The following is a 20193-nucleotide window of genomic DNA, read 5'->3' on the forward strand; positions in this document are numbered from 1 at the left end:
TTTAGCGGAGTGGCTCCTGTAGTCTCAGCCAGGGGACCCATGTCTGAACTCTGTAACCAGTCAACAAGCAGGTCTACTTCCGGGGCTTGGTGGGCTCTTGGCTCGGATGATGGGAGTGAATGGGGCTCCTGAATCACGTGATTCATCCTCCAGCGGGCGAGCCTGGGCTTGTTCACCTGATGCCCCAGCAGCGTTCAAAGGGCAGAGGAGCACAGGGGGCCCCCAGACACCTGGCCTCGGAGCTGGCCCTGTGTTGCTTCTGCTACATTCTGTTGGCCAGAGCAGGTCACAGCCCAGATCTGAAGGGAGGGGGCATAGGCAGTCTTGTTGGGAGAAGCTGCAGAATTGCACAGTAAAGGCGCGTGGGTGGATACAGGGAGGACAGAAGGACTGTCGCCACCTTGCAACCAGTCCCAAGGGGTGAGAAAACAGAATGCACATTGTTGTGTGTTTGGGTGTGTCGGCAATTGTTTCCATGAGTCCATAGTATTTACCTGCTGGAGGTTGACAGAGCTCTGAAACTTTATTCAATGCCCATCCTTGTTATAACTTGGCTGCTGTTATAAAACCAAGATCCTTTTCGGGGAGGGAAGGGAGGGATAGTATGGCAGCAGGTATGGATATGAAATTGGAAAACCAGATAGTCTTTCCCTTTATTCCCCTCAGAACACTGTTGGTGTTAACCCATACATGTTGCCCATGGGTTTCCAATTCATTATCTCTTTAAAAAAGCCTTTTGAAGGTTTGAGTCTAAAATCTGTCTCTGGGAGTTGGCACAGATGAGAACGTTATAAAAAGCCTTCTCCTCACCTGATTTTATTTTGACTCCAGTAAGGGACTTTAGGACTCAGGGAATTTATTGAGTTTTTGGCTGCCTGTCAGTAAACATTCCAGAACCAGCATACAAATGGCAATCACTTGAGATTCATTCAATAAATTCCTGTTGAACTGTGGGCCAAACATTGTGTTTAGGTTGCAGGGATGTGATGGTGAGCCGGACAGACACTCAAAAGGGTGTCCAGCTCTAGCTGTTGTAGGTATCACATGGGAGAGACCAGCTGCCTCTAGGACCACCTGTTCTGGACAGGGAGGCCAGGGAAGGCTGCTCTAAGTAGGAGCCTAGAACTGAGGCCTATAGGATGAATGAAGTTAACTGGGCAGAGAAGTGGTGGAAGAGCATTTCAATCAGAAGGACTAGCATGTGCTAAGGTCCTGTGGTGGGAAAGAGTGTGGCACAGGTCATGGGACTGTAAGGAGGTCCATGAGGCTGGGGAAGCTGAAGCAAAGAGCCCAAGGGAACAAGATGTCATATTCTCTACTTAATCCTTCCCCTACCCACACTGAGACCTAATCTTTACATGCTGGACCAAGTGTGACTTTCTGTCCTCCAGCCTGTCTTTGAGACATGGTGTCAGCATTCCTGATTTAGAAGAGCAGCTTTCTGCTGGCAGGAATGGGGTCCAGTCAACATTCCCATGATGCCCATCTGCCCACCTTCTACTTGCTCAGCACAGACCTGCATGAGCCAGGGATCTAGCCAGTTATTTTCTGGAATATGTGGTGACATCATCTCCGTCCCCATCTCTACCTGTGCTGCGGCTCTTCTACCCACACTGTTGGTTAGCCATTGTAGTTACTGACTAGAGAAAACCTGTGTGGGGCCCAGAAGAGCCACTGGGTGACTTTAGGCCCCTGGCTTCATGTATACAATGAGAAGGATGAAACTTCTCACACATGGCTACTGGAAGATTAAGTGAGGGTGTTAATTATGACAGCTTATAAAAATATATTATGTATTGCTTTTCCATGGATTCTGGGCACTTTCAAGATTTTATTTATCTGAGAGAGAGAGAGTGCGTGCATGTGCACCTGAGTGGGGATGGAGGGACAGAGGGAGGAAGAGAAGCAGGATTCCTGCTGAATAGGGAGCCCAATGCAGGACTCCATCCCAGGACCCTGAGATCATGACCTGAGGCAAAGGCAGATACTTAACCGACTGAGCCACCCAGGCACCTCTCTGGGCTGTTCAAAAGGAGCTTTTGAGTGGGAAGTATTTGCTGGTAACATTATTGGGTTTTAGCCTGTGGGGCCTTTTTTTTAAGCTCATCAGCACATTCCTGCTCCTTCGCCTCAGGCTTGGCTGGAGTGAGACTCAGTGCCTTGTCAGCGCAAACATGCACGTGTGCTTTAACCCTTGTTCTGTATGTCACCTCCATTCCCTTGCTGGGAATCAAGACTTTTTGCCCGTTTTAGGTCGCAGCCAAGTGTTACCAGAAAGGAGGTGCATTTGAGAAGGAGAAGCTGGCGCTGGCCCACAACACCGCCCTGAACATGAAATCCAAGAAAGTGAGCCCGAAGTAAGAGTCCCTGGGGGTCATCTCAGGGCTGCTCTGGTGAGATCAGCTGGTGGGATCTGTTGGGGCTAGGTCACCATTCGGTGGGTACTCTGTTTTCTCTCCCTCCTCCAGGGAGAAGCAGGTGGAGTACTTGGAACTGGCCAAGACCTATCTGGAATGCAAGGAGCCAAAGCTGTCTCTTAAGTGCCTGAGCTACGCCAAGGAGTTCCAGCTGTCCGCCCAGCTGTGTGAGAGGCTGGGGAAGGTATGAACCCAGCCGGTACGGCCACGGGAGAACAGGGCTCCCTCAGCCCCTGCTTGTGTCAGGGAAGGGCTCCAGGCCTCGCAAGAGGGAAAGGTCGGCTCTGAGGACTGTAGGGCAGCCATTCCCTCTCCACGTGCCGGAGCATTTCCATAGCTCCAAAGATGTGCGTGCGCATGCATGTCCACACCTGTGTGGATGTTTCCACCTGATATTAATCACAGGGAGGCCAGCTCTTCAAATCAGAGGGGAGGCGGGTTTTGGGATATTCCTGCCTTCCTATCCTCCACGTTCGGTCTGGAGTCTGCCTGCGTGAATGGCCTGGCATTGACATGGCGGTTTTTCTGTGTTCTCAGCAGTTGCTCTAGATCTGTACCAACCAATCTGGCAGCCACTAGCCACGTGTCGCTATTTAATTTATAATTTGAGTTAATTAAAATGTAATAAAATTACAAATACTGTTCCTCAGTCTCACTAGCCACACTTCAAGTGCTCGTTGTTACAGTATATTTCCATCATTGCAGAAAGCATAGTCTAAAACATAGCTACTCATGGAGTGGCTGGCAGGCTGGTGGCAGGCCACAAATTTTTATTTGTCTGCAATGAGATTAACACTGAAGATGAAAGTAACCAGTGAGAGACTGTTACAGCACTTTGGCATTGCCATAACATGCGAGTGGTGATGATTTTTTTTTAGCGATTCCTTTGTCTTTTTTATCGTTGAGCTATAATCGGCATGTAAAATGCTATCGGTGAGAGGGGTACAACACAATGATATGGATGTTTTGCGAGATGATCACTATAGTAAGTTTCTTTAACATCCATCACTATACAGAATTACACAATTTTTTTTCTTGTGATGAGATCTTTTGAGATCTATTCTCCTAGTAACTTTCAAACAGACAAGACAGTGTTAACTATAGCCACCATGCTGTACCCCATGCGATTCATTTCCAGTGTATCAGTTGTGAGGGACTAGAGGTGTAGAGCTCGGTGGCTTGAGAACCTGTGCTCTAGAAAGCCCAGCTGGGGCTGCTGCAACCCCCCAACCCGACTGCCGTAGGGGCTACTTATGTCCCTCCAGGAAGGGGTAGATTTCCACATCTCTCTGTGAAATGTATTAGCTCCTGGATCCTCAGAGCACCCTGGATATTGGGTGGAGTGCGGGTGGCACGTGCTGAGGACTTTGAAGTGTGGCCCCAAGTCTGTTTAAAGATCATAAGGCCCTCCTGGTACTGCCTGCCCTGCCCCATGTTTATTAGGGGGTGTGACTTGTTAGGCTGTGGGATATGGGGATGGGATATAGGGATTTCAGGGTGGGTAGGAGTTTGGGTCCTAAGATTCTAGGAACTGGGGTTGCCTCCAACCTTACCACATTCCCTAGCTGCCAACCCTTCCTTCCGTCTCCCATGCCACCACCTGGACCCGAAGTGGTGACAACTATAGGGAAGCAGCCTAAGCCTTTTCTTCCCCTTTTTGCCCAACAGTTCCTGCCAAGACTGAGTCAGAGATTTCCTCCTTACTCACACTGCCCACCTGCCTCCCCCAGCCTGGCAAGCTCTTCCTCAGAAAGTAGGAGGCATGGGGACCAAGAGACCCTAAGTGCAGTCTTTCCTAGGGACTTCAATGCCTTCAAAATGTGGAGGCCATCCTGCTCCTGGAAACACAGCCTTCCTTGTTTCCTTCCCCTTCCACAGGCTTAACCTCTGGTGGCAGGTCTTCTCTTTCCTCTCCCGCCCATGTTCTAGCAGCTTCAAGCCCCACCCAGGGAACGGTCTCATTCCTTTCTTTGCCTAGGCTCCTCCCTGGAAGGGGGTCCAACCTGAGCCAGTGTCAGGTGGTCCTCCCACCAAACTAACCAGCCTGGTTCAAGTTGATCAGTTTGGCAGCAGCCTTTATCAACATCCTCAGATCAAATCGCCTCTGTATTCCCAGCTCCCACCTGCGTGCTACCCCCACAAACAAATGTTTTGTGAGGGGGCCCTGGAGATGCAAGCCTCCCCGCCCCCCCCAGGGATTCCTTTGCGTCACTTACTTCTTGCTTCTTTCCTGAGAGTAACATGGTTTCCCTGGAAACCTCTTAAGGCCCTTGCTCAGGATGGCAGGTGGGGACCCCTCCCATCAGGAGCAGAGCGTGCAGAGCAGGGGAATTTCTTTGAGCCATCCCACTGCTCTCTCTCTGGTTGGGCACATGCTTGGCACCTACAAGCGGGTGCATTCCCACTTGGGGTTTTCCTTCTGAGTAAATCAGCATTGTCAGGAGAGGACGAGAGATGGGGTGGTAAGTGCTCTGATTCTGGGATTGTATTCTTGTGGTTGAGATGGGCCTAGATGCTCCCTGCTCTGTTCGGTCTCTGGACACAAAAGAACCTCATGCCTGAATCTTCTTTGTATTTTGGCCCTTGGTGTAGATTGTCTAGAAAAATAAAAGCCAGCTAAGATTTATTAAAGGGACTGGTGTATGTGTTTTGTCTTGTTTCACTTGGATTTTGTTTTCTCTTTGGACGTCAGGTGCCGCTAGTTAGAATTATGAAATGAAATATTCAACAAAGAGATGGGCCCTTACTGGGTGCCGGACACTGTGGGTGCTCAGTGGCCAGCAGGTGGCAGCAGAGGGGGCCCTGCCTTGGGGGAGAGGGATGACAGACTTGACAGACTAGTATAGGAGATGCCAGTGCTGATGAGGCTAGGTGACTAGGTGAGGGGAGAGAGGTGTCAGGTGCTGCTGTTTTAGGCAGGGGAAGGGCGGGGAGCTGCCTTTTTTTTTTAGTTTAAATTCTAGTTAGTTGACATGCAATTCAATATTGGTTTCAGGAGAGAGTTCGTTGGTTCGTTATTTACGTATAACACTCAGTGCCCATCATCACAAGTACCCTCCTTAATACCCATCCCCCATCAAGCCCATCCCCCACCCACCTCCTTCCAGCAATCCTCAGTTTGTTCTCTGCAGTTAAGGGAGCTGCCTTTTGAGCAGAGACTGGGAGAACTGCTTCAGGGCATCACAGGCCAAATCATCCTTGCAGGCAAGAGCCCGCCAAGGTGGGAGCATGTGGGAGAGCTTGAAGAACAGCAAAGAACAGCTGGTTGGGCTAGAGCAGAGTGAGTGGGTAGAAGTGGTACAATGAGCCAGAGAGGGTGGCAGGAGCAAATCAGGTAGGGCCTCGACATCCGTGGTAGGGACGGGATTTTGTTCCGATGTGACAAGGAGCCAGTGGAAGGTTCTGACTACAGGAGCAACATGGAGCTCATTGTTTGGATGCCCTGGGTAGAGGTCTGTAGGCAACAAGAGTAGAAGTAGACAGGCCAGTGGGGAGCAGTGACCGAGGCTGGATGATATGGCTTGGATTGCCATGAGGGTGGTGGAGGTGGTGGGAAGGGAATTTGGAGAAACATTGGGAGAGCCAAGCATAAAGGATTGCCCAAGGGGTTGGTGGAATTGTGGGAGGAAGAGTGGGATATAATTTTGGGTCCACGGCAAACCCACTGGTGGTTTTTTTCTGTTCATCCTCTTTCTCTTCATGGCTGGTGTCCGTTCCCATTCTCTCCTCACTGGCAGCCATTCCAGAACATTTAATGTGGAACCCCCATTTGCATGCATAATTGAAGAGCAGATAGTAATTTTTCTATACATACATATTTTAAGCTTGTTTAAATGGCATATATTTCTGGTTTGTTTTGCTTTGTTGTTTTTTACGTTTTCCACGCCCTGCTTTAGTGTTAAGGTCCGGTCAGGTTTTGGAACCCTGATAGTTTTTTTCAACGGGCATCCCTGCATTTGACTTATACATTTACCTAGTGGTGAACGTCCAAGTTGCCACCAGCTTCCAACTGCCACATATAGCACTGCACCTCCTTCCGGTCCTGGGTACAGCTTGAACTGGCCTTGCTGGCACTAGAGTATGCACATACTTAATTTCACTAAGTGAAGGTGGAAGCCACTTTTCTTGCTAGAACAGCTGTGCCAGTTTGTGCATTGGGATTCCAGGTGCCCCACCTTCTTGACCACATTCAGTGGGTTCTGATTTTTCTAATTTTGGCAAACTTCATGGGTGTATCTCACTGTGGTTTCAATTTGCATTTCTTTATTAGTGAGGTTGAACATCTTTATTGATTTGTTAGTCATTCAAGTTTCCCCCCACCATGATCTGCCAACTTATATCCTTTACCTAGTTTTCTTTTGGGTTTCCAGGAGTCTTTTTCTTGTGGTTGTAGGAATTCATTTAATGTTCTAGACCTGTCCAGTCGAATATAGTAGGCATTAGTCACAGGTGAAAAATAAGGTTAAAACTGATGAAAATGAAACGAAATAAAAAATTTGGTTCCTCAGTTACGCTATCTACATTTCATGTGCTCACTATTCACATGTGGCTAGTGGCTACCATATTGGCTAGCATAGATGTAGAACATTTCCATCTTCATGGCAAGATTTATTTGAAAATGCTGATCTAGGTGTTGATGTTTGCCTTTTCTCTGTTAACTTTATTTCACATGCCCTTTGTTCAACAGTTGTGATGTAATCGAATCCATCAGTTTTTCCCCTGAAGTGTGAGTGTTTTGGGTTTTGTTGAAGACTTTTTTGTAAAAAAAAGGTCACAAAGATATTCTCATACATTTTCTTCTAATAGCTCTCATATTTAGATCTTTGACCTATCTGAAGGTTAAATTTGTATGTGGTGTGAAGTTGGGATTTAACTTTGTTTTTCTCTCTATAACAAATTTGTTTTCCTAATATTATCTATGTCTTAGTGTTTTTGCTGGATCCTAACAAATAGCAGACATTATTATTCATGATGTTGGCTTATTTTTAAGATAAAAAGTTATGCTATTGAATACTCTAAGAGTATGTTTTACTCTGTCCTAGATAAGAGATGCTGCCTGTTTCTATAAGCGAAGCCAGTGCTACAAAGATGCTTTCAGATGTTTTGAGCAGATTCAGGAATTCGATCTAGCACTTAAAATGTACTGCCAAGAGGAGCTTTTTGAAGAAGCTGCTATCGCAGTAGAAAAGTAGGTAGTTTTATTCTCTCCCTTCCTCCACCCTGCTCCTTCCCTCCCACTGCCCCACTGGGTCAGCCTGCCCTGGATGGTGTTATCCTGCTCTTCTGTAGTGGCTTGCCAAAGTCGTCCTTCTTCCACTTGAGTGGTGGCATCAGTACTGGATGTTCCTTGGAGAGCATCTGTCGGAGGTGGAGCTCCTTGAAGGCAAGAGCCAAGCCTAAAGGATGAACTGAGGAGCTGAATGGGAAGTGTGGGAGGAAAAAGAGTGGAATATAATCTTCTTTTCACAGCAAACCCATCATTGGTTTTAGTTCGTTTATCCTCTTTCTCTTCACGGCCAGTCTTCATTCTGGGTCTCTCCTCATTGACAGCCATTGCAGTGCATTTAGCATATGCAATCTTAGTATATGTATATTTCATATGCTCTACTCTTCTCATAAGCTTCGACACTGTGTGGTGAGGAGGGGGGTAGAAGAAGATGAGCGGTTTGTTACAAGGGTGTATGTAACACACATGGTGCTTAATGATGGTTCTGTCCTCTCCACCTTTACCTGATGAGTTCACAGTTTTGCTGACTGGATGGATAAAGGTAAGAGCACTGGTGGGCCGTCAGGATTTTGCTTCACTACCATCTACTGGCAGATCCTCAGCCATGCACTCATACCTATGTGTATGAAATATATGAACACATACCCTCATAAGTTTCATACTTGACCCACTGGAGGCCTTCTTGAGCCTTTAGCCCAGTTCATATTCCAAAGGTGAAGTGGAGATGGTGGGGTTCATGATTGACAAGGAATATAGAAACAGCATGCTGTTGATGCCTCCTAGGAAGTCTTCCTGGTGTATGGGATGGCTAGAATCAGAGTCTGCTAGTCTGCATTTCTGTTGAGCAGGAGTTTGAGTCCTCTCCCAGCTCCTGGGAAAATGGGGTGTGGGTTGGTTCTACTTTTTTTTTTTTTTGCTTTCTACCAAATTATACACATGACAAAATGAACATATCTGACCTAGATGTTCAAACTTCAGATTTTTATTTTCTAAGTCAGCTTTTATTAACGTATAATATATATTCAAAAAAGTGCACATAATTCTTAAAAAATTAATAGACTTGTGCAACCAGTACCTCAATAAAGGTACTCAGTACCTTGAGTTTTACTTTTTTTATTTTTGGAAATGGAAAGTAGGCATTCAGGGCCATGGCTAGCAAATAAGCATATTCTTCTATCCAGGTGTTTGGTACCATTATATATGGGATATATGTAATAGCTGTGTATTAGTCAGCTCAGGCTGCTGTAACGAAATGCCATACATTGGGTGGCTTAAATGACAGAAATTTATTTTCTCCTACTTTTGGAGGCTAGAAGTCTCAGATCAAGGCTCTGACCAGTTGGGCTACTGCTAAGGGCTCTTTCCATGGCTTGTAGATTGCTGACTTCTCACTGTGTCCCCATGCAGCCTTTCCTTGGCTCTTAAAGAGACAAGAACACAAGAGAATTCACTCTCTGGTGTCGTCTTCTTTTAAAAAAAATTTCATTTATTTTTGTGTGCATGGGTGAGGGGAGGGGCAGAGGGAGAGAGAGAATCCTCAAGCAGGCCCCCCTGCTGAGCATAGAGCCTGATGTGGGGCTGGACCACATGACCCTAAGATGACCCAAGCCTAAACCAGGAGTCAGGCCCCCAAAAAACTTAGCCACCCAGGTGACCCTCTCTGGAGTCTTCTTCTAAGGACACTACTTCTGTTGAATCAGGGCAACAGGGCTAACCTTAGCTACTTCCTTAGAGATCCCTTCTCCAAATAAAACCACACTGGGAGTTGGGGCCTGAATGTATGAATTTTAAGGGACACAAACTATCAGTCCATAGTAGGATGCCAGCTGTGACATTTATTGGGTACCCAGATATCAGGGTACTATGCAGTGGCAGTGGGAGTAATTGACCAGGCCAATTCCCTTGTGAGTTCATATGACAAAACTGACTGAGAGCTTTTTTTTTTTAAAGAAAAAAGAAACTTTTAATTAGTTATTTAACTTTCTGTCCTCAGTTTTCCAGAAGAACCTTGAATAGTCAGTCACAGATTTTCCCCAGAAACATCTTTTTTATTTATTTTTTTCAGCTTTATTGAGGTATACAACTGAGAGTTTCTAATGATGTGTTGAGTTGAGATCTAAGTGTAATCTGAGTCTTAACTGAAGCCTCACACTAGATCTATTTGAGTGTCTTTTGAACACCATGCATACTGGGTGTAGAATTCAATTGCTACCTGGCCTGACTCAAAGTACTTTGAGGACACTTTAAATTTGAAAAGAAAATACCTGGGTAGTTCTTTATGCTTGCTAAAACTACTCCTTACTCCATCAGCCACCGCTCACATGTGAAGTATAATCCCTTTCTTCATCTTTATTTATACCCCTCATGGGAAACCTGTTCTACTAGGAAATCTGATGTTTATAGCATAACTCTGGGGCATCGTAAGGCACCCGGGCACTTTCCTGATTGTGATGAGATGGATTTTATCCAATGAGAGTTCAAAAGCAAGCACGTTTTATTGGATTGTTCCAGTGCCTTGAAAACTGTGGGACTGTAGAGTGGGATATATTGACTTTGATCAGCAGACTAAAGGGGAGCATTCAGAGCCTCATTAATCTCACTCTAACTCAACCACATGTATACCTGTAGAAGAGAAAAATCACAGTTTGGGTAATAAGAGGAAGGTTAATGTCCTGCTGGAATGTGTGCATTCTCTGTCTTCATTCTTTCTCATTAGTCTTGTCTTGGACTCAATGGAATTTGTAGACCCAAAATGATTATCATGATTTTATGAAAGTTTAAGGTTTTTTTTATTCAGGGATAATAATTGTTGCCCCTCAAATTGACTTTGAGACCTAACTTCCATTTGCTTAGGTTGCAACTTTATTATGTTTATTAATTAAGTATACTAATGCTTGGTTCCTTTGGAGAATAAAGAATTAATTCTATCCATGTGAAATGAAGCTTTGTAAAGATGCTGGTTGGTTAGGTCCTATTTTGTAATTTATATCTATGTGTGGGAATTGTAGTTAACTGACTCTGTGCTGTATTTTGTAGAACACTTTCTATTGGGTGGTAATGAGTTGACATTTGTGTTGTCTGTCATTGTAGGTATGAAGAAATGCTAAGGGCCAAGACCCTTCCCATATCCAAGCTGTCTTATTCTGCCAGTCAGTTTTACCTGGAAGCAGCAGCAAAGTACCTGAGTGCAAGTAAGATCAAGGAGATGATGGCTGTCCTCTCGAAGCTAGACACAGAAGACCAGCTGGTGTTCCTGAAGTCTCGCGGACGGCTGGCAGAAGCTGCAGACCTGCTGAACAGGGAGGGTCGGAGAGAAGAGGCTGCCTTGCTGATGAAGCAACATGGCTGCCTGTTGGAGGCTGCCAGGCTCACTGCCGACAAGGACTTCCAGGCCTCCTGTCTGCTGGGGGCTGCCCGCCTCAATGTGGCCAGGGATTCAGATGTAGAGCATACCAAGGCCATTCTGAGAGAAGCCCTTGACCTCTGCTATCAAACCAATCAGTTGTCTGGCATCGCTGAGGCCCAGTTCCTCCAGGGTGTAATCCTGAGAGACTTTCAAAAGCTCAAGGATGCCTTCTTCAAGTTTGACACACTCAATCACTCAGCTGGAGTGGTAGAGGCACTCTACGAAGCTGCCAGCCAGTGTGAGGCTGAGGCTGAGAAGGTCCTGGCCCTGGCTCCGGGAGGCCTAGAAGTCCTCCTCAGTCTTGTCAGGGCCCTCAAAAGAGTGACCAACAATGCTGAGAAGGAGATGGTCAAGTCTTGCTTTGAGTTTTTTGGAATTTCTCAGGTGGATGCTAAGTATTGCCAGATAGCTCAGAACGACCCTGGACCCATATTAAAAATAATTTTTGACCTGGATTTGAACTTGAGGGAAAAGAAAACTAAAGACTATTTCTTGATAATGACTGACCAAGTGAAATTAGCCCTCAACAAACACCTTTTGGGCAGGCTGTGTCAGATCACACAGAGCCTGCTTGGGAAGACCTACCCAGGAGTCTGCATGAGGTTTATTGTAGGCTTGAAATGTCAGGATGAAAACTGTAAAGATTTCCACAGGCCTCTGCGGCGTTGTGAGGCCAAGTGTTTGGTTCAGTCAAAAATGCACCTGGTGGCCATCAGTGGGTTGTTTTTGGAAGCCAAAAAAGTCTTCCCTAAAATCTTAGCAGAAGAACTTGAAGAAATTAGTTATATTTTGCCTACAGATATGTATGGCCTTTGTAAATCCTTCCTGAATGTCCTCTTCCCTAAGCATTTCCATCAGAGAGTGTTGTCAGAAAACCCCATGGCATGCAAAGAAATCCTCAAACCAAATTACAAATCCTTTCGATCCTGCAGATCTGCTCTGAAAGAGTACATCCATTTCCTGTTTCAAAACGAAAGGGCACGAAGCCGCCGGGAGTCCACAGACTTGTGGCTGAGCGCCATGCAGGCTTTCCTTGTCTCCTCCAACTATCCGGAGGAGTTTGAAAAGCTTCTTCACCAGGAGGAGGACAACTACAACAGGGAACTCAAAGCTCTAGAGGCTGAAAAAGAGGAAAGGGGCAGGGGGAGAGGCAGCAAGATGAAGGGAATAGAAGGAAAATTCGGCATGTTGGCGCCCAACAAGGACGATGACAATACTGAGAAGACCCACCTTTGTTTCATCCGGCTGCTGGAGAACTGCATTGACCAGTTCTATGTATACAGGAACCCAGAAGACTACAAGAGGCTCTTTTTCCGCTTCATGAATGTCCTGGTCAAGAGGTGCAAAGAACCGCTCATCCCCAGCATCGGGAACACGGTGGCCCTGTTGGAGTTCCAGTTTGTCCACTGTGCGGTGGTCCTGGCCCGCCTCTGGAAGAACGCCATCCTGTGCCTCCCCAAGAGCTACATTGCGCTCTTGCACTACTGGGAGTTCCTGTTCAGCAAGAAGGAAAGGGAGCTCGGGGACGTGTTCTCCATCATTCAGGAATACAAACCCAAGGACGTGACAAGAGCCATTCAGGATTTCCGGTTCCACCTCTCCTACCTCGTCAAGGTGCTCTGTGGCTATGAGAATGTGAACTTCAATGTCCTGCTCGATGCCTTTGGTGAGATAGACTGTGTGGTGTCTGGAGAGGCAGAGCGGACGCTGGTGCTGTGCCTGGTGATGCTGGTGAATGCCGAGGAGCTTCTGCAGCCGTACTGCAAACCTCTTCTGTACCGCCACTTCCAGGAGATCCAGAGGAGGCTGCAGCTGATGAGCATGGACTGCCCGGACCAGGTTCCCGAGAGGCTCCTGAAGGTGGTCAAGCGGGTGCTAACGGCGGTCAATGTGAAGTCTGTGGCTGAGGCGCTGCAGGACCTGCTCTCTGAACGGGACGAAGAGTACCTCATGGACTGCCACTGGCGGTGGGACAGCGTGCACACCAAGGGGTCCGTGGTACGCGGCCTCTATCACGAGGAGGTGAAACTGAGCCGCCTGCTCTGTGTGGACTCCGTGGACTACTTTGCTGAGCCAGAGTGTGAGTTCGGTCAGGATGAGACGGATGAGCTGGCCTTGGAAGACCGGGACCGCCTCCTTGCTGCCATCCTTTCACAGAAGCAGCGGAAGGCTTCCATCCAGCGGAAGCTGAGGAGGGCCTGCCTGGTGGTGTCCCTGTGCATCAGCTGGAGGAGAAGGGTGAATGCGCAGACCGAGTGCTTCCGGGAGGAGACCAGGGAGCCCGGGGCCGGGAACTTCAAGAAGGCCGACGTCGACAGGACCCAGTGCGACCTGTGTGGGGTGAAGTTCACCCGAGGTCCCGACAACTATTTCAGCCCCGGGAAGGCATTTGAGGGAGAGGCTTCAGAGGCGGTGGCCATTTCCGAGGCCGAGCTGGGAGACCCGGAGGGTCGGGAGAGGAATAGTGAGTCTTACGAGCAGCACATCCACCTAGAAGGTCATCAGAGGCAGCAGGTGGCCTACCAGAAGTACTCCGAGTTTTTCCGGGAGAAGGTGGACCCGGCCATTGTTGAAGGCAAGCTGGTGGTACAGGACATTGAGCAGAGCATGTGGATCCGCAGTCACTTGGGCTCCAAAGAGCACAGCCACATGCTGCAGAGGAAGGTCCAGGAGAACATCAAGAAGGTTTCCGATACGGTGGAGGACCTCTACAGGCGCAAGGCCTGGGCTGGCGGTAAGGGGGTCTTCAGAAATGGGGACCCAGGTGCTGGTAGAACCCAGGCTTTGAGAACACAGGTCAGAGTCAGGTCCTTTGTGGTGGCGAGATCTGCCTCGGGGATGATAGAACTTGGTGTTGGCAGAGACACAAGTGAGGAACATGTGTTCTCAAATTACAGCAAAACCCCATTCTTTGAACCCCCTGGCCGCCAGTTAAAACACTGATTATCTTGGGCCAGGCTGGTTTCCTCAGCACTACAGACAAGAAAAAGGGCTGGCTGACTAGTTCTGTGGTGAGGATATAGGGAGAGCGTTCAGTCTTGAGCAAACTCTGTAAGATTCCGATCTGTTCATCAGTGACTATTTCTTGAACACCTACTCTGTGCTGAACTCTTGACTAAGATCCGGAGGTGTGTAGCTGGTGTCTTCCTTTTAGGAGGGTTCTTAAACCATACCCAGTATGAATCTTTAACAATAAGATTTCTTATGTGGCCTTTGAATCAGATTTCCTCTAACTTCCTTATTAGCTATTTCTTAGCAACACTGAGTGAAAGTCACGTTATATATAAAATTAGTGAAATTAGATGTCTAAAACTTATTCTATAATCCAGACACTCCAGTTTAAGGTTTAGTGACATGTTGAACAAAGCCTCCTTAAGAGGTTTGCTCTTGGGAATTTCTATAGACACACAGGTGATGGTGTCAGGCTAGCATTTAATTGTAGTTTATGTTTGTGCCAGCAGATGGTGGCTGTGAGTCCTTATCCCATCGCACCCCTCTGGGGAAACACAGAGACAGGCTCTTGAGGTGTGGGGGCCTTGGCTCTAGTACTGAGTAGTCTGGTCTCTGCCATAGCTCCGTCACTCAGAGCCCTTGTTCTTTGGTTCCTGTAGCAGAGGAAGTGATGGCTCGACTAGTCAACGTTCTGATCCCGTCAGTCAGGGATGCACGGGAGTGGCTGATGAAGACAGAGCTCCACTTAAAGGAGGAAGGTAAGCAGCCCTTTATCCCAGAGTGATGCTCTGGGCATTGTAATTCTTGGTTCTGCTGACTCCTGGGTCAGTGTGACGTGGGCTTGCCTATGATGTCAGTAGTGGCCAGTCACTGTCCAGGAGCATTGCCCCCAGTCAGATTATTAGCAACATAGAATCCGAGTTTCCCCATCTGACTGTGAGGGCTCCCTTTAATTGCTTTTTCGACAACCTCTTGCCACTCGGGAGCTGTTATCAATGATACTCAGTCACTACTCACATGCAGTATCGTGACTCCCAAGGATAGACAAAGTACTGAAAAGCCTTCTCTTGGTGCATAGCCTGCCTGTGTCAACCATTCATGTAGGCAGTGAATATTTATTGACTATCTAGTATGTATCAGAACTGTTTGGGGCTTGGGGATATAAAACAAACATATTTGTGAGCAAAGCAAACAAAATTATTAGAGAAACTTGCATTCATCTTCCCATAGAGGGTTAAGGACTTACATGGAGTGAGTCAAGTTTCTCTCCTGACAGTGAGAATTATCTTGACAAATTCTTTATCAACTAGGAAGTCTTACCTCTTGCCCATTCCAATTGTTGCCTGCTCCTGGCCAGGTTTTATTTCTTCTTACTCCATGTATTTCATGTGTCCCAAAATTCTCTTCTCTGGGTCCTCCTAATCCATTATACTACTGGAAAATCCTGATCCCAGAGCTGGGAAAACTAGAAGGGACCTGGCACAAATATCTATGGCAGTAAAAAATCTTTGGAATATAGTGCCTACTGGGACTATGATTTTTATGATTGTTTCTTTTTTTTTTTTTTTAAAGACTTTATTTATTTATTTGACAGAGAGAGCGATCACAAGTAGGCAGAGACAGGCAGAGAGAAGGGGGGTGGGGAGCAGGCTCTCCACTGAGCAGAGAGCCCGATGCAGGGCTCGATCCCAGGAACCTGAGCCGAAGGCAGAGGCCTAACCTACTGAACCACCCAGGTGCCCTTTATGATTGTTTTGTAAGGAAGATAACTGGTATAGCAACTCAAGTTTGTGGTTGTCTTTAGGTTTTGTTTGATTTCTTTGCCATTTAACGGGTCTCTGAAGTGAGGGCAGAGGAACCAGCCTGTGTAAGAACTTAATTCTAGAGAAGGGTGTTGTTCACTTGGGCTCTGAATCAGGCTTTTTTCCCACTTTAATTTTAAAACAATTATAGAGATGTCAGGTTTTCCTATTATGTTATATTTAATAGTGGAGTGAAAAAAAGAAATCACTATTCTGTACTTTGTTTCCATTTTTTTTATGTTCACTTAGCCAACATCATTAGTTTTTGATGTAGTGTTCAACGATTCATTAGTTGTGTATAACACTCAGTGCTCATCCCAACACATATTTTTTCCTTTTGAAACAGGTATTGTTCAGGAAGATGATTATGAAAATGAAGTGGAAGACTTTGGTGAACTCCGTCCTCGAAGACGTCCACGGAAATGTGGAAAGCAGAGAAAATACTAACGTCCGCACAGTTGCTGCCTCTTAAGCCTTCAGAACATTCCATCTTGACTTAGAATTCTGAGTGCTGGGGAAGATGAGAAAAGGAATGTAAATTAGTTTTAAAAAGTAGGGGAGTCTAGCAACACTTTTGATTTTTTGTTCTCGTTATTTCTCTCACTGGTGGCTTTGATCTGATCACTCTCTCTCCTGTAAGTCTAGCAGTGTTCTCCCTAGAATTTTTTTAGATGAGAGGAGTCATAGCGGAAATCACCTTGAGATGCCTCACCCCAAAGTTCTGAGGGTCTCTGGTGCATCACCATTGTGATATGAGTCATCAGCAAGGGACACCCTCATCTCAGAGTTGGCGCTGCTCTGGGCTGGGAGATCCCTCCACGGATTCCCTCATCTCCTTTCACACAGCTGCAGCATCAAGTAGTTTAAGAGCTGCGTGTGCCCAGGGTCCCTGTGGGCCCAACGCTGGCCACTTGTGACCCCCGCCACACCCTCTGGTCATCTGTGAACCTACTTGTAGCAAGAGCAAGGTCCCTTCTGTTATGTGTATTAGCCTCTTCTGTGCGCCTTTTCTGCCCTCCTTCTCCCCATTTTTTGGTGACAATTTTCAGCTCCCTGTGCAAGTGACGGTTAGACTACCTCAGAATGTAGTCCAGAGCTCCTCCTGCGTCTTGTGGGCGGGAGCCTCGGGACTTCTGCCCTAGGAGGCAAGCCTGGGGAACATTGCGGGGGGTTCCCAGCCTGCCTCTCCAAGGTGGTCCTAACTCTGCCTTGGCTATGGTGCAGACATTCCAAAAAGTGTTTGTATGTCGCCCTACCTGTGTCTCTTTTTCTTGACGGAAGGAGGCTGCTGCTTCAGCCCCAGCCCCCACCACGCCAGCGGCCGTCCGTGTGGTCCCATTCTGGAGGCCTTCACGCCGATCCTGGTTACTGCCACCCCTCCCCTGCCCCCCAGCTCCGCCTGCTGGGATACCTTGGGTTATGTTGGTCCTTCCTTGCTCTGTCTGCACAGCGGAGCCAACCTTCTCCCCATGTTGCTGCTGCTTTTGCTGCTTATTGTTTTCTCTTTATTGTCTTTCTAAATGACTCTATTTCCTTGTTTCTAATTTTTATTAGGTTATGTTTCTAATTTTTATTCCAGGTGTTTTTTATAAACTTCACTTGCCGGAAAAAAAAAAAAGGGAAAAAACCCAATCAACTCTTACTGTATTATCACATTTTTATAAAGTTAAATTGTTTCTCTTACCTGGAGCCGTCCATTTACTTATTTCTAGTCTCCACTTAGAGAGTGAAGGGTAAACCCCAGCACTGGTTCTCTCTGGTCAGCTGGTTGATGCTGACCCCAGTGGAAGCTTGCTATGCCTTCTGAAATGCAGTCCCCTCTCTCCACGGGGACTCATGGCTAGTTGCGGTGTCTTTTGAGGGCTTGCCTGTGCCTCCTGAACATTTGGGGTGTGGACTGTAAGGAGTTTCTTCAAGGTTGCCTCCTGGGACTGCCGCCAACAAGAACATAGCTGGGCGAGGCAGGAGGCCCAGAGCTGAATCCTCTCCCACCCTTACTGAGCAGTGTAACCTGGGGTGGGTCAGATCACTGAGTACCTATATGCGGGCTCGGAGTCTGCTGTGAGAGGGAGATGTAAATGTGGAAAAGCAGCCGTGATAGCAATGCATATTGTATGGGGTGGCAGCTGCATTTATATAGCCCCGTGGGCCTCAGTTTCCCCTTTGGGGGAGTCAAATGGTCCCAGAGCCCTTTGTGCCCCAATGCCCAGTGGTTCTGTAAGTTGTTGCCATGGCTTTGTGCACCCTCAGGTCTTGGTTGTGTGATCTCAGGGTTTGCTTATGTTGGGTGAGCAGGACAGCCGAGTCTCAGGGAACAAAGTGTCCTCTGATCCTCTACTTCAAGGTCCAGGAGGCTCATAAGTGGGCCAGAGAAGCCTGCTGTCTTCTATACCAACACTGCTGATAGGACTCCTTGGAGAGAACCACTTCTAAGAATCCATCTCCTCAATTCATAGGGTGGCTTAGCGTGTGGGTGTGGAGTTTGGGAGGAATGGGATTCAGCAACAGGTCATTAATTCCCACCAATGACCTCAATCTGCAGGCCATCCCAGTAGCAGGGGCTTTGGTGTCCTGGCCTTGCCTGGAAATCCAGGATGGGGGCTGTATGACCCCAAAACTACTTTCAGGTTTGGTAATTCATGAGGAAGGCTCACAGGCCTCAGTATGGGGTTGTATTTATGGCTCTGATTTATTATAGCCAAAGCATGCCAAGCACCATCCTCGAAGGGAAAAGGCATGTGGGCTGAGTCTGGGGGCAGATACCAGGTACAGGCATCTGAGGGTCCTCTCCCAGTGGACTCACACAGGACACGCTTAGTTCCCCCATCAATGAGTGTGACAGTGCACATGAATTGTTGCCAATCAAAAATTATTAGAGACTCAGTGCTCTGGTTTTAATGGGGGCTGGTCATGTAGGCATCTTCTGCCTAGAATATACCAGAGTCACAGCATCACAGAAGGAAAGCAGGTGTTCAGCATAAACTACATTGTTTGTACAAAGAGTGTGAGTACTTTGAGCCATGGTTATTACTTCTGGAGATGGCAGGAACTCTCCAGAAATTCAAGTTCCCAGACACCAGCCAAGGGGCAGCCTCATAAGCAGGCCTTTCATAAGAGAATAGTCAGGCCGGCTGTGTTAACTTTCTCCTGCACAAGGGGATCCCCCAGGCTGGAGGTCTGTCATGATCACCCCTACCGGCTGGCCTTGTGGTCCACCCTGTCTACCACCCTCCAACCCCGCCGCCGACACCCAGGTACCCAGCTGCTGGACAAGCATGTACGTAGCTAGTGTCTCCTCCCCAACCCAGAGGGTGAATTCTCAGGGAATTTTCATCTCCCAAAACCTCCTTGTGAAGAATCAGCTGTTTTCTGACCTGTGTCAGACATTAATTCCACTTCTTTGTAGGCGGCATTAACCATTCGGAATGGTATTTAGGGCTCTGGAGGATGCTGAGGGAAGGGCTGGATGGCCCCTACCAACACACACAAGATTTGGCCTGACTGTCCTTAGCTGAGAGCCCTTGTTCTCCTCAGATTCTCTCTGCGGACATGGGTTCAGTCTTCCAATGGTTGGAAGAAGGAAGGGCCCTGATGTGGAAGCCGACAACCCTGTGCCGACACCTCAGATGGTTGGTGGAGAAACAGGTCCAGGTGATGGACCTTACCCCAGGTCACAGAGCCTGTCTGAGGCAGGGCTGAGACCTGAACTGGGTTTTTGGAGGCCAGCCACCCATCTCTCCGTGGAGGACTCAGGCACTGGGATCAACAGCAAATGTCAGTGGTTCTTTCTGGAGCCCATCACCGCCGCCCAGTATCAGGACATAGAACATGCTAATTGGCCCCTGGGCACTGACACAGCTCATCCATGTCAACTTCTCACTCGGTTTCTGGCACTGCGGTCTTCCTATAGGAAAGTGGAATGTCTGGCCAAGAAACCAACGTGTCTTCTCCTGCTGCCACTCAGGGAAGACAGTCACAAATTCACAGCTAATAAGAGTTGAGGAGTATGGTAGGTAGATTTTAAAGATGGCTATTGCTTGTTTCTTCCTGTCCTTGCATGCATGTGTCATTCTGCCCATCAAGAGGTGGAGTCTGTTTCTCTTCCCCTTCTGACTTGCTTTGGCCAATAGATTACAGCAGAAGTGGCATTGTCTGATCTGGGTCTGGCCTTTAAGAGATCTGGAAGCCTCTGCTTTTCTTCTCATGCTTCTGTCCTTGCAGGGTCCTTGCAGGATAGGAATCCAGGATCCACAGATTCTCCTGCCATAATAACCATCTTAATGCTTAACATCTCAATCTCTGTCTCTCTGTCTCTCTCTCACACACACATGCACACACACACACACACTGAATTATCCCTGGCCTTCTCCACCAGGCTGATCTGGGGTC

At 47.5% G+C, this 20193-nt stretch overlaps 1 protein-coding gene across 3 annotated transcripts in view; it reads left to right on the forward strand.

Moving 5' to 3' along the window:
* The window catches only part of TRANK1 (tetratricopeptide repeat and ankyrin repeat containing 1), a 100479-nt gene extending 82992 nt beyond the window's left edge, over positions 1-17487 (forward strand). For all 3 annotated transcript variants that reach the window (XM_046003231.1, XM_046003230.1, XM_046003232.1), the window contains exons 19-24: positions 2254-2357; positions 2469-2601; positions 7460-7605; positions 10735-13784; positions 14662-14760; positions 16151-17487. In XM_046003231.1, coding sequence (XP_045859187.1) covers positions 2254-2357; positions 2469-2601; positions 7460-7605; positions 10735-13784; positions 14662-14760; positions 16151-16251 — 3633 coding nt within the window. In that variant the 3' untranslated portion in view covers positions 16252-17487. The remainder of the gene's footprint in view (positions 1-2253; positions 2358-2468; positions 2602-7459; positions 7606-10734; positions 13785-14661; positions 14761-16150) is intronic.
* The last annotated feature ends 2706 nt before the right edge of the window (positions 17488-20193 follow it).

Source organism: Meles meles, chromosome 4 (assembly GCF_922984935.1).
Source record: "Meles meles chromosome 4, mMelMel3.1 paternal haplotype, whole genome shotgun sequence".
NCBI lineage: Eukaryota > Metazoa > Chordata > Mammalia > Carnivora > Mustelidae > Meles > Meles meles.